Source organism: Rhododendron vialii, chromosome 6a (genome assembly GCF_030253575.1).
Source record: "Rhododendron vialii isolate Sample 1 chromosome 6a, ASM3025357v1".
NCBI classification, from domain to species: Eukaryota; Viridiplantae; Streptophyta; class Magnoliopsida; order Ericales; family Ericaceae; genus Rhododendron; species Rhododendron vialii.
The window spans coordinates 1,223,877-1,238,800 of record NC_080562.1 but is presented as its reverse complement, the minus strand read 5'-3'; the positions used below and the strand labels follow the sequence as shown (position 1 = coordinate 1,238,800).

General features: G+C 40.5%; 1 protein-coding gene across 4 annotated transcripts; it reads right to left on the bottom strand.

Annotated features, from left to right (window-relative positions):
* Positions 1 to 525: 525 nt before the first annotated feature.
* On the bottom strand, positions 526 to 14,919 carry LOC131330876 (ubiquitin-like domain-containing protein CIP73). Of its 4 annotated transcripts, none has more exons than XM_058364615.1 (18): positions 14,534 to 14,919; positions 13,107 to 13,252; positions 12,734 to 12,851; positions 11,977 to 12,084; positions 11,761 to 11,879; positions 11,571 to 11,654; positions 11,185 to 11,364; positions 11,027 to 11,096; positions 10,786 to 10,940; positions 6,626 to 6,790; positions 6,474 to 6,545; positions 5,514 to 5,637; positions 5,134 to 5,418; positions 4,927 to 5,051; positions 4,625 to 4,840; positions 2,745 to 3,383; positions 989 to 1,141; positions 526 to 855 (listed from the first exon to the last, which is right to left on the bottom strand). In XM_058364615.1, exons 2-18 carry the CDS (start codon positions 13,215 to 13,217, stop codon positions 781 to 783), a joined length of 2,799 nt encoding a protein of 932 aa, XP_058220598.1. In that variant the 5' UTR covers positions 13,218 to 13,252; positions 14,534 to 14,919; the 3' UTR covers positions 526 to 780. The 4 variants fall into 4 exon arrangements, with proteins under 4 accessions (XP_058220598.1, XP_058220599.1, XP_058220600.1 ...); XM_058364616.1 differs by having other exon boundaries at positions 13,107 to 13,245; positions 14,604 to 14,882; XM_058364617.1 differs by having other exon boundaries at positions 13,107 to 13,238; positions 14,604 to 14,882.
* Positions 14,920 to 14,924: the final 5 nt, after the last annotated feature.

Sequence of the window (14,924 nt, the reverse complement as noted above, 5' to 3'; positions counted from 1 at the left end):
TGAAAGTGCTAGAAAATGTTCAACTGGAATGCCTGAACTAGTCATTTCACAATTAGCTTTTGGGAACAGTAGTAGTTGGAAAAAGAACGAAACTCACCAGCAAACATCACGTGAGTTCAGGGGAATTACATCTATCTCGATCCCCTATGCAAGACCACTGCAATTATTAGCAAGGGAGCTCAAATCGTCTGCTGTTCTATCCTGTCCCAGTATTCTAATGCATTTCCAATCACTGAATCGCATAAAAATCTTTTTCCTCTCAAGATTTTCGCGAGTTCCAACGGAAAAAAATGATCCAGATTACCGGTATAGGAAATACTGGGTACAGATGTGCTGATGAGGGTATGAAAGGTTAGCGAAGAGACCTAAACCCACGCAATCATTCTCAATCCCTGATTAAAGTTAGCCGCGTTCGACAGCCAATCCAGCACGAAAAGCGGGCCTTGCATTCCCAGGCTACACAATAGTGACGAAAGCAAAAGATTACAAACTAAAAATAAGAAACAAGGCACAACTCAAGGGATCTGTAATAAAGGTTTGGAAGCAAACCTATGCACTAACAAGCATTACAGAATGGTAATATCCCAATACATTTCAATAAATAGGAACGACTTAACCGAAACAAGTTTGATAAACTATACTTGAAAGCACAACATCTGTGCAGGCAATAATATAGGGAAAAACAAACTCAAAAGTGACAACGGTGCCAATAATTACCAAGGACGTCACCATCCATAACAATTACAATAATCAGAAACTTTCCTTGACAATACAATATAATCATGACTTCTCCCCAGAGCCTTTTTCATTGTTAAGTCGTTGACGAAGATCATGACCAAGAACCTCCATAAATTCCTGCAGGTGCCCCAAAACCGGCTGAGTTAATTTTGCAATGCAACAGACGACAGATACTCATTTAGGACTCATAAACACTTGTTTTCACTTTAAAAGTAGCACAAATGAAAGCATCGCAAGATAAGTTACTTACGCTGGCAAGACCTTCATCGCAGCACAGTTCATTCACAAGATCGTCTCCACTACCGTTGTCAAACAAGTTGGCAGCACTTTCAGCCATAGAACGGAAAATTTCACCAGGAGGATTCTGGTGTTCAATTCTCTGAACCACTTCTTCGAGGTCAATCTAGACAGATGCAGCAGTCCCAACAACAATTTGTAAGGAATTCTTTTCTCATTATTCAACCATCAATTCACTAATATGACGTATGTGCACATGGATGCATACTTTTACAAAACAGCTCAATCAGTTTCCCATGAATAGCAGTTTTACATCAGAACAAAAAAGCAGCATCAACAAGAAAGGGAATGAAAAGTGAAAAACAAAATGCATTACTTGACTATAAATTATATATGAAAACTAACGGGAGCATTTTGTCAGAAAAAGAAATAGTCCAAAACTGCCAGCAAGATCTTCCTACATCCTCCTTTGTCTGGCACTGTATCTCTATTAGTCTGGATGGCAAGTGGATTAATGCACTGGGTAGAACCTCAGCAAGCCAGCATAGACATACTACAAATCCAAGAGAAACAACTACCCCATTAGAGCCCATTTGTTAACTAGTTCTGGGAGATCCATTAAGAAGGGGCATAACAAGAGGATATGGTACAAAGGCGATTATTTTATAGTTTGGTTGCTAGTTTGTATGGCGAATAAAATTGGGTGTATCTCTTGTTCTATTCCGATCGATCAAAAAAAATATAAAATTGGGTGGATGATGAAAAAGGGAGACAACTTACTTGCTTGCCCTTCAAAGTTCCTTTTAATCCCCAAGTTTGGGGGGGGGGGGGGGGTGGGGGGGGGGGGGGGGGGTGGTGTGGAATTGGGCAACTAAGAGAGGGCGACCAATTAGGGACAGGTTATACCCCGTCCATTAGTAGTCTGGCTGCAAAGGGACTAAACACGGGTGTGTGCCTATTAAACACCAGATTAGCTAGTCTGGGCATTTAGTACAAAAAATCGACTCGGAGAAGGCAAGGATCCTAGGCTCTTATTAGTTCCTGAGACAATGCCTTCACTCACATGGGCCCCATCCAACTCTTATCACTATAGAAAGCACCATAATTTCTTTTGACAGGGTGCAGAGGAAGGAACAAATTAACTGTTAAATTGCAATGTCTTGTGATCACAGACTATACAGGTCTTCCATGCATATTAATCACAAAATCTGAAGCATTTGACACATCCAACACTGCATGTCCTGCCAGAAAGATAAGTTTAAGACAAACCAGGGAGGACCTTTGTCCCTCAGTGACTAATTCCAGAGCATCAATCCATTCACTGCATCAAAATTCAGCCAAACTGACTCACTGTTCTAAAACTCAGTAGTCGCTCGGCCAAGCACCTTGGAGCGAGTACTCGGCGTTAGTCGGCAAGTAATGCCCACCGAGTAGGGATCAGTCCCCTCGGCCAGGCATCTTGGAGCGAGTACTCGACAAGGAATACCTTGTTTTAGAACACTGCTGACAGTCCCAGAAGGAGAACTGATTTTACTCTAGTTAGTAGTTAGATTGGATTTTACCTAAGGACAACAAGATTGCTCCAGGAAACAAACGAACTGAACTGGATGCATAACATATAGGCATATAGTTAAAGTAAAGGTCAGCATGTAGTGCCACATAAAGGGAAGACAGTTGGAAGTTTATTCTGTCATCAGATATGCATGAACACTATATATATCTCCGGAATTCATGCATGGGCTCATGATTTTAATATCTAATATACAAACCTGAGATTCTTGATCAGTTGCTTTCTCATCTCTATCTAAACTTCTCTCGACATACTGAGACTGGGGATCAGGTCTGAAGACAGATGTCGGTCGAGAGGTTGTGGGCCCGCCGCCAAGAGCTTGAGAGACAATGGGCAGCATCTGTTGAACCATACTGGCCAAGTCAATGCCTCCTCCTTGGCCTCTTCCGAGACCTGAAAACATGCTCCCAAGATCTTGGCTGTCAAATTGTTGAGCAAGTTGATTTACTGTATTCCTCATCGCAGGGTTCTGAGTAAACTGTTGTAACATATTCTTCAAAGCATCAGGAGAACCTATACCAGTCTGTTCTGAAACCCCTGCCAGTAGACCATTTAAAGCAGGAGTATGAAGAACCTGAGACATAACACTTGCTGCATCAAAATTGCCATCAGCTGATTCAGCTCCTTGCCCTCCCATTTGGAGACTTTCCATAATTTGCCCTAGGGCAGGAGGTAGCTGTCCTGGAGATGGGGAATTTATATTCCCCTGGTTTGCAAGAGAGGCAAGAGATTGCAAAGCCTGATGTCCATCTACAGTTGGTTGTTGGTTTTGACTAGGAGCACTAGAGGTCGTACTACCACTACCCCTGCCAACTGATCTTGGTTGCCTACTTCGACTCTGCGATGCAAGTATTGGACAATTTTAGTCCAGTACAATGGGCAATAATTGAGGGAATGAAGATATAAATCAAATCACAGAGTGCATGACAAATGGCAGATGGAATGAAGAATGGCAGCAAGTAGCAAAGATTTATATTTAGGAGCCACATTACTGAACAATGTGGGCATACTCCACATGCTCATTATGGACAAGAAAATCATGCTCATGGAATATCACCTAAGAACCGATCAGATGATTGATGTGATGATGGCAGAGAGTTAAATGGAAATGGGAATGCTTCCTTCCCTTGGCAAGCGATTTGAAAGACAGTGGAATCGTTGAGGGTGAGTTTCTAGGCTTGGTGCGCGGCTCAAGGCATGATCCTTACTATCGATAATTTGACCTGTAAGCGGAGAATCATTGTTAATAGGTGTTGCATGTGTAAAAGGTTTACCTAACACGGTAGCATGGGAGCCATGGTCCGTGGTGTTTTCTTGGTATGGGTTAAAATGGGCTATGTCGAGGAATGTTATGGAACTTCTAATTGCTTGGAACGGGGCTAGAGTGGGCAAGAAAAGGGAGCGTGTTTGGGCTATCATCCCTCTTTGTTTGACGTGGACTATATGGCGTGAAAGAAATTCGAAATGCTTTGAAGGGGTCGAGAAGCCTTTATTTATCAAAAGTTTTGAGATTTGTAGTTTGTATAGTTGGGACAAGGGGGAATGTAATCCCTCTATTGATCGATTTTTACATTGGTTTGAGCTTTTCTTGTCAAATAGTGGTGGTGTATAGGGTCTTTTTGTGTACGGTCAGCATTCCCTTAATGCCTTATTTCTCATATAATTATTTACTTATCAGAAAAAAGTGATGTGGGCAGAGAGTGAGCCCTCCAAGGAAAAAGAAGGCAAGCATTTCATTAAGACTTAATGCACCATTGAATTAAGTAAAAATTCTTGAAATTTTCTCTGGCATACTATTATTTTCTTTTTTCTTGAACCATAAACAAGTAGCAGGAAAGTTCAAGGCGGGAAAAAAAATCAACGAAAAGCATACTAGCATGGTAGCATAGGGCCATCGAAACTGGAGAGTGAGAGATTTGAGGTAGCTCTAGAGAAAAGAGAGTGGCTGTTAAGGAGAAGGCTCTGATCTTATAAGCATGGCCACTTCCCTCCATAAGGCCTAAGGCAAAATCTCAACTGGATACTTTTTGTACTTAAATAAGAATTTATAATAGGCGACAGCAGCAACAATCAGCAAACCTTAGGTTGCAAAGCTCCAAGCCCTAATCCAAGTGGAACAGCTGTGGTACCATCTAGATTAGTGTTCCCCTGAGCAGATCTTGGAGCACATTCAGAGCCAACCACCGACTTCAATGTAGTTTCTGTATCAGAACAGCTACCAGAAGGCAAATCTTTTTGTTTCACACCATTCTCTGTGACCTGTTCATTGCTCGTATGGCTGCTTTCTAGATGTGCCTGGTAATCAATTCCAGATTTCCAGTTTCTAGTTAACAACTGGTATAAGTTAGCCAAAAGAAAACAGCGTCGATAAAGAAATGTACCTTCTGACCTTCCCTCGCCTCGCCAGCTCCTTTGTCAACAGCATTTATAAGCTGATGGTTCCCTTCATCATTCCCACCGCCAGATACAACTGGTGGATTCTGATCGCTTGAACTCTCTGCTTGACCTACATGATGTCAAAAGGCAGTTCTGTAAACCACAAGACTGTTATACTAGTGCGACCTCAGGCATTTTATTTTTTCCCCCACCTGATGGAGCCTGGTTTTCACTCCGCATGTCATCAACAAAGTTCCTAATTCGTGAATTGACTTCGGCTACAAGTGTAGATAGCGGAACCAAATCATTCGACGGCTGTGGAACAGAAGCAGCAGTTTGAGGAGTACTGGAACCTGTCACAGTGGGTCGAGTTGGGACAGCAGTTGCAGTAACATTTCTCATGGACGGAGCTCGTGTTTGGCCGGAATCACCAGAACCAGTTCGATTTACACGTTCTCCCTGCACTCCTTCTGTATTAGGTGCCCTAGGACCAACAGCTGAAAAAATAGTTGCAAGCGAGGATGTAATCACGTCTAGTCATATAAGAATGCACATGGCAGGTGTTAAACGAGTAAAATTACAACATCCTTACCAGTGTGTATGTGGATGTTTACATGTCTTGGAACGGCTCCAATACCAACAGGTCCAAAAGCCCCAGGATTTGATAAACCAACCGGAGAACCACCAAACAGAGAGTTGGTTTGAAGAGGAAATGGCTGCAAAGATACAAATGCATCACACTGAGGCATAACTAAAACATAAGTAGACATAACCATTACCACTTCCTAAAATACACCACACAAAGTCATGACGCCAGCACTTTGAGACACGTCCAAGACTGCTCAATAACAGTTCAACACCGCATTAAGGCATAACTAACGTCAGGTGCCTAACAGCCACCACTTCAGATGATACCCAAGATACCACATTGAGTCACAACTACCAGGACCACCATTTCACTAGCAACTAAGACAAACTTGGGTAAAACAACAGCATCATGGGTCATAACCAGAACCACGCTTCCAAAACACTAAGTCCACTTCGCGTCATAACCAAAAAACCGCACTGACGCACAACATTTTTACTTACTTTTTAGTTCAGATCAAAACTTTAATATAAACACAACCACTTTTTGTTCCATAACCACGTCCACCTTGTGTCAAACCAAAAACTTTCCCAAACCCTCTTAGACATAAACAACGCCACTTTGTTTCACAACCGCGAGTTCTCGACCAGCAACAAAAAAACTCAAAACAACTACATAACAACCAAAACTCTTTTGAATAATCTAATAGACAACTCTTAAGAAAAAACATCACCACAATGTTTCCTGACCTCACTTCCTCTCACATCAAAATAAAACAAAGTTTTTTGGTTCGTCACTAGGACATTCTTGGTACTTCAGACTCGAACTTCAGTCTAACTAATCCAATTTAGTCTTCAATGAAATGTACTCTGGACCATGATTTTGATACCACGAAATGCTTTCAGCTCAATAGAACCCAGTGCTCAATGCTACCAATACGAAAAACGGAAGCATAAAATTACTAACCTGAACCATTATAGGATTTGGCCCAGATGGAGAAATATAAACTGCAGGACCGGCATTAACATAAGACTCAGCCTGCAATACAGATACAAACAGTCGCAAGTGAAATTGATTCAAAACCTGAAAGTAAGTAAAAAGAAGGAACAAGAGCTTACAGGAGATTGACCAATGCGCAGAGTCAAAATTGTCCGCCCAAGCTCTAGCAGAAGAGAACCTAAATGCTGCATTGCTGACCCTACTTGCATTGATTCTGTCTGAATTTGACCCCGAACTGTAGGATCCATAGAGCTACCCTCCTGCTCCAGACGTCCTGCAATGTGCTACAGAGTTGCAGCAGAATACAACGTCAGATTAAAAGATGGACATCAAATACAAGGTTTACTCAACTATGGCGTGGTCATATTCGTGCATTACTATACTTGACGCCACTAAGTATGTGAGAGATTGTGGATTCATGTTTGCACTTCCAAATTTTCAAACTTGGTTTCATTTCAATTAGTATTGAGACTCAATACTATCTTAATCGACCACTATTTAGTACAAATAAATGAAACCCAAAGTCAATTGCACTTAGATAGGAATTATATCTGAGAAACCCACATATAAAGTCTCTGGTTTACCTTTGTTAAGATATGTTGGAGTTTGTCCCACATTGGTTAATTATCTCCTCCAAAATTAGTATATGAGCCTAGGCGGCCTCTCCACTTATTGCCAATTGGTTTTGAGTTGGATGCTTTAACATGGTATCAGAGCCAGAGTTTGGGAGAATTTTGGGCAAGGCTCAGTATTTCGTTATTGATTGTTAGTTTGTTCCCCCTGTTTGTGCCATAAGTGCACTGTTAGTTATTGTAATCCATGTGGATCGTTTGTTTACCTCTTCACGTGCGAGTCGGGAGTCGCATGTGCAGGGGAGTGTTGGAGTTTGTCCCACATTGGTTAATTATCTCTTACAAAACTAGCACATGAGCCTAGGCGGTCTCTCCACTCATTGTCAATTGGTTGAGTTGGATGCTTTAACAAGATACATGCCACATCATGCTTGAACAAGGAGACACAATTATACAAACCGCCTAACGTGTAATTTCACAATATATATGTCTGGTGAAACTAGTCATATGTATGCACTGACAAATCAAAAATCACCAGAGAGGTGGAGAAGAGGCTGAGGCACTCTTGGAGAGAGGGTGGCAATGGAGCTGAGGCACTCAGTTAAGACAGGTGACCTCAACCCTTTCGTCCACCAACCTGGAGGAATCTGGTCTGACCTCTGAACCAAAAATATCAAGTGAAGTCAGAGGATCCCCCACTGCATGCCACGCTCTAGGTTAATGCCCGTCTGATAGCAGCTATACAATGTCAGTCAAGCCTTCCAGGTGTCACATGCCTCGTCAAAACCTCTCTTCATAAGATTGGTCAAGTTGGGTCATCCAGGAAGGGATGGAGCGACATTGACCTCACTCAGAGGTTAGCTATATGCTGATATCAACGAGATGGGTTCATAGGCAAGATCCCAACATGTAGATGATGGAAATGTGACCTAGAACATAGGATTGTAGAATGTGATCCTTAGAGGCAGGTTCATAGAATGTCGATCCTGAGGGCTGGGGCTATCCAGGTCATAGCGGATCGCGCCAGACAGAACGCAGGAGAAGACCCTTGCCGGTGAAAAAAACAGCAGATTGGCAAGCCTTCCATAGCCTCAGTATATTATACTTGGTCTTGGAGAAGGGTGAAACGGAGATGACTAGAGGTCTATGTTGTTCTGATGGACAAATGGACACACGTAGCTACATCTATATAACGGAGAGCGGTTTTGCAAAATGTCCCTCTCATAACTGTCCGCCATGGCAGGTTGAAGGGCTCAGATCGAATTGTGTTAGAATCTTTCGTTCAATCCTAGGCTGTGTTAGAATCTTTCGTTCAATCCTAGGCCCAGATTCTCCCAAATGAATTTTGGTAGTTGGGAGTCCTATGTGGCAAACTTTTTGGACTACATTGAGAGTTGCTAATTTCCAATGGTGAAGATTGATTCTCTCCGATGGAATTAATGATAAATTGAAGGGTATCAGTTCTGAATTCCCAAAGATAGCTACAGATCTATGCGTTTCTCTCCAATTTGAGACGATCCATATTCCGTGTAACAGACCCATTCCATGTTTTGTGTAATTCTATACTATATATCGAAACAATATGGTAAGCGATAGGGGTCATTTAGTGAGAAGGCCTCACGTGAAAAAATCTTAACGAATTTGCTATTAATGGAAATAATAACCTGAGGTTCAAAGGAATCAAATTGCTACATGATTATTTTAAATTTAAACAATGTAACGTTTCCTATATGGAAAGAATCCATTGTTATTTATGATATCTGTTCTGATTCAAACACGTTCCTTTTTAGTTTCAAATTTCAAGTAATTACTTCATCCCAATAAATTAATCCCATCCTTTGAATTCAATTACCTACTTGTAATTATAAATCCTATAGTACCTTAAAGTTCTCCACGAAAACTCACTTCAAGCAAATTGGAGGCAGTGCACAACTATAATCGAGGAGAACTTCACAAATATGTATTTTTGCTGTTTTGTAATTAATCCATCCGTCAAATGTCAGCCGTGAACATATCGACTACACTGTCAAGATGATATTGAAGTGGTAAATCCATATCTCTCACCCAATACATATTTTCACTGCTTTCCATTCACTTGACTTGGGTCTAACATGCTTTTTTAGTCTTCTCAGGCATAGAGAACTCCCGTAAATATATGATCTCATAATCCAATCCACATATGTTGATTCGGTGGTTCAGGGAAAAAATTTTATGTTGGTTTCAGCCTCGACGAAAAGAACATATTTTGTTTTCAGTTTCTTTTCTTTTATCATTTTATATTACCTATTGTTCTGCAGTACTTTTCGTACTTTAATCTAATTATTGGTCTTGAGAAGAGTTAATTAGATTAAGATACTAAAAGTGTTCATTACTGGTTTTTTTTCCTCTGTGTAGGTTCCTCAAAAAACATATATAATATTATTTGTCATGCCAACCTACATTGGTAAGGGCTTTGACAAGGCTTTATTTTTGTAGATTTGCACTCGAGTTTCAACAGAATACGGATTTAAACTTTTCACACCTTTTGTTCCTTATTTTATATTTGGTTCATGCATTTGCACTCGAGTTTCAATAGAATACGGATTTAAACTTTTCACACCTTTTGTTCCTTATTTTATATTTGGTTCATGCATTCCACATGTGTTCGCTTTTTGAGTAAGAATCAGGAAGAACATGAATGGATATTGAACTTCAAATTGCACACGCAATGAATATAGGTATGTATTTCAAGCCAAGAAATATAATGAAGACTGCATCATCAAATGACCAAGATTTTTTTTTTTAAACTTATGGGTTGTTTGGATTGGTGTTTGAAATTTTTTTTGAAAAATAGTAGGGGTAATAAGTGGAGAGAGATAGAGAGAGAAATGTTGGAAGTAGGGGGAATTTTTTGAAAATTCTTTTTGAAAAGGGAAGAGAACAAGGCATTAATGGTTCATTGTATCACTTTTATTAGTTACGGTAAGGTAAAGTAGGTGAGTTATCTTTTGTTCAATACAATTCATTCTTAAATGAGGGTAATGAGTACTGTTTGTTATGATGAAGATGAACCATTTTGTTTGTCTAATTACAATTAATAGTTTGTTCTTGCTAGACCATGGCTAGATATAGTCGTATAGCATCTTGAAAATGAAGGATGTAGTGGTTAGTGACGGTGGTAGCACAGAGATGAATGCGTGAGGAAGGCAACTCAGAGAGTGTTCATGATGATAATAGTAAACAAGAGTCATGACTGTTGAAGATTCACGCTCTATATTGAAGCATGGTATCCCAAATACAAAATCATGACTATTGCACGCAAGTACAGCATTTATTTGCGTGTGCTAATCGTTCGAGCCCGCACGGGCATGCACTAGTACCTAAAAAATCTACAGCAGAATCAAGTCTAAGGTGTCTTTCAAACATCTATCCAGCAAGATAAACTACATATTATTTTCCTTACACAACATATATAGATGCACTTATACGCATTTTCTAATTCTAACTGTAACATAAAAGCTGTTTCAATTAGTAAGAAATCAAAGAGCACGACAATACTGAATTAAAGACTTAAGTCCATACATGGCATGCACGAGAACATGCATGTCAACTACATGCTATGACAGTAGACGTTCTTTGGGGTGAGAAACCAAAAAGGACCTCATAAAGGGTAATATTAACAGCACATAACAGAAAGCCACAACACAGCTATCTGACCCAGTGCGTACCGATAGTGCAGCAACAGTGTGACTGCTTAGCAGACGCTGCGCATGCCGTAGAACAACAACCAATGCTTCAGGTGTTGACAGTCCGCGTGCAGTGGTAGGCAATTCCGTTGTTGGTCGATCTCCACTGTTGGAAGGTGATTGATTTGGTAGATACCCTTTACGTAACAATCAACACACATACATTATTCAGCAAGTAACTTCCAAAAACATAACAAAAACACTAGGACTATGAAATTATCACCATTTTGTGACAGTACCACCTCCATGCGGTTCATGAACTCAGAAAGCGTGTGCAAAGAATCTGGAATTGGCTGAAGAAAAGACAAAACATACATAAAGAAGAAACAACTAAATGCAAGTCCAGTAAGAATAAAACAGAAAAGGCAGAATTTAACCAACCGCATTAAGAGAAGGAACGGCTATTGCTGCCCCCAATGGCATTTGCAAAACCTGGGGTAAGAATTGGCTGGGTAATGCCTGTCCAGGCTGTGCTTGAGTTCCAGCTTGGCCTTGAGCACCAGAGTTATTTCGTGTTCCTTCTGTTGCCTGCCCTTGCGGAGCCGGAACTGGAATGTTGAACTACACAGGAAACAACAACTAGTTTAATCAGGTAACTAGCGCATAGAACAGATTCACAATCTTCCTCAAACCATTACAAAGGCCACATGCTCAATCAACAACGCACTTAAAAGTGAATTCCTTAGGGTCACACATGACTTAGATATCAAATCAATCAGACAGTCACAGCCAACAGTAAAGTGAAGGATAAACAAGTAAAATTCAACCTGCATAGTGGGTTGCACACCCCCGACAACATTACTTGCATTCTGGCTCCCAAGTCCAATCGAATTCAGAACCGCCCCAATAACCTGAAAGTCGAGCACCGAGGAATATCACACCCCTGCCTAAACAAATACACTCGATTCATGATTAAATCAATGTGTCACATAAAGGCCAAAAGGTCCCCGCACACACCCGAGTCAGATCTGGTACAATGCCTTCCCCCTGGTCCCCAACATTAAGGGTCCCAAGTACTACACTATGAGATATTTGTCCAATGCGATTACGTGGGGCAGCAGTATTAGCATCCGGTCCTGCCAAATAGCATAGAAAATTGCTCTTAGTTGAGATCTTAAGACTAAAAATACAACTGACAATGGGATAAAAGCAAATGAGCCAATGAATCAATACCTCTATTACCAGTATTTGCACTTGTCTCTCCAGAATTTGTCCCAGAAGCAGGCTGTGATTCAGAAGGCTGCCTGACAACTAAGTGCAATGTATGCCCATTTTCAACATCTATCCCTAGTTAAGGCTTTATAGGATTAATTGACGATACATGGATAGTGAAAAATATGATGCATCGAAACTGCAACACGCTATCTCGGACAGGAAAGAATCTCCCTTGACCAATAATATAGAAGAAAATAACCCAGCAAATTAACACATGCAATAGCGACGATCCACCAAACCAGCACCCATGAATTCCATAGACAAAAGTCTCTTTCCTTCATAGTTGAACCACCACTCCACAAACTACATTACCCCATCCAAAAAGAACACAGAATCCAAATACAAAGTAGTGTAACCAGAAATCAAAATACCCTTCGGTAAAAATTGGAAGAGAGAAGGGAAATAAAAGCTAGGAAGTTTGTATCTTATAACCACAATCCGAATGGCTGCAGAGTTAACCATGAAACCAGCCAGCACATATGTATATTCCTTGAAATTCAGAAATTGCACTGCCAAAGTACAGCAGCAACACCACATATTGCTTCTGAAGCCAACAAAGCAGCAAAAAAGTATGTCACCCAAGAACAAAAAACTGGAGTGTACTATTAAACAGGTCTAGTGCTATAACCTAAAAATCCTTCTTTTTATGAAGAGAACAATCCAAGATCCTCTAATATGGCTGAAGAAATACATTATCATAGACATGGTAGGATACGATATGCAGAAAGCAGGTGATCATCCTTCAAGACTTTTCCCCTAAAAATGAGACGTTGTTGCCCAACTGGCAACCCAATTTCACTAGCTATTTTCTCCTTGAACAGTGATACTGGCATCTGAAATTGTTCGATATCAACAGTAAATCATAAGTACAAAATTATTGACAGCAACGCCAAAATGTATATTACCATTGCGTATTACAGGTACTCTTAATAAAATCAGATATCCACGAACAAAAAGACAATTTGAATGTGGCAATCATCAATAAATACTTTCATCACTATTACAGTCTTAGAAAAATGAACTGCAGATTTCTGTAAATGATTTGGAAAAAACAAACAGGAAAAAATGAAGATGACTGACTAAATTACATTTTTATCCACATGAAAGCTATAGATCTGTGAATCCAGAGTCTTTATATTCAGCTCCACCATTGATTCTGAACTTGCACCACCACTATCACTTGAACTGGAACCTTCCATTGTATGATGATCTGCCGAACTCTGCTTGCTAAGAACTACACACGCAATGTGTTAGTTCCAATGAAAATAAGCGTCTAATAATTTTTAAACAGAAAGATGCAAGGCCACACCATCAAATTTAGCTACCCAACCTTTCTGACTACAACTAGCCAAAAACTACGAAACCACAAGCAATATATCGAAAATGAGACAAACAATCTACATTGCTAGTGGTGGGGTACAGTGCAAAGACAGAAATTAGTCCAGGTTTTTAATCCCTTTATTTTCCTTACTGGCTGGCATCTCAGTACCAAATACCTTACTCCTCTTTAAGCATCCACATAAAAAAATCTTCCAGGCTTTAATTATAACCAAAACTAAAAGCATCCCTTTGGCCTTTGCTATCCCTCATTTCAGGCAATTTATGTTCAATTACTAATGCGAAATAAACACTATCACCGTGAAACATCCGAATCATCTTGACTAGAATTTCCCAGCTCCACCATTCTACATATTGCAATGCAACCAGGATAGTCGTCAAACCTAGCCAGCTAGCCGCAGTAGTTGGACACGTAAAAAAATCATTTCAGGCGAAGCAATATATGTTTAATTATTTGGAATGCAACCAGGATAGCAGTCAAACAAACCTAGCCGGCTAGCCACAGGAGTTGGACACGTACAAAAATCATTGCAGGCATCGTCACGTGATCAATGCCGTAACAAGTTTGAAGCAAAATCATAACCTAGGGTTTGTAAAACACCAGCACAATAATAATAATGATAGTCCTCCAAATTTCCTTTCAATAATACTCAAGAAAGCCATCAAACCTAGCCAGCTAGCCCCCAGTAGTTGGGCATGTACAAAAATCACAGCAGGCATAGCAATTTATGTTCAAACCTAGCCGGCTAGCCGCAGTAGCTGGACACGTACAAAAAAAACACTGCAGGCGTCCTCACACGATCAATGCTGTAACAAGCTTGAAGCAAAACCCTAACCTAGGGTTCGTAAAACTCCCACGCAACAATAATAACGATAGCCCTCCAAATTTCCTTTCATCAATACTCAAGATAGCCCAAGGTTTGTCAACACTCTAGCCCCTACACTATCTTTTCAATAATCCTCAACCAAGATAGTTCCAATTTTATGAACTATGCGTTCATGCACACGCGCATAAAGAAATGAAAAGGAAAGGTGTTCATCCAATGATGGATTCAGATTAATAGCAGGAATTGAAAATTCTAGCTTAAACCAATCTATGACAGAAGGAATCCATTTTACATATTGAAAAAGCCAAGATAATTCCAACAATTTCGATGGAGTATGAAATTCAACTTACCTAGGGTTTGTGGTATACAAAGCTTGACTTTGTACGAAGACCGAGATGATATAGAGGGAGAAAATCGAACCCCTTAGATGGCGAAGACTTTGAGAGAGAGAATCGGATTGACGAGAGCGGAGAAGACGACGGATTGCTTTGCTTAGGGAGGAAGAAACGAAACCCTCGTTGTTTGGGTGGGGGCCAAGCGGTGCAGGAGATGGTTCTTTCGTGAATGGGGATTTTGTGAGGGAAGAAGATCTGCTAGCACATGCACCTTGTCATGGACTCTGGATCATAGGAGCGTCTCTCTCTCTCTCTCTGTGCCGATCGACCACACAATTCCAGAAGCATCTAGAATTCTGCGACCATCAGCCCGGAAAGTTTTTGCACGGTAAATTAATACTACTGT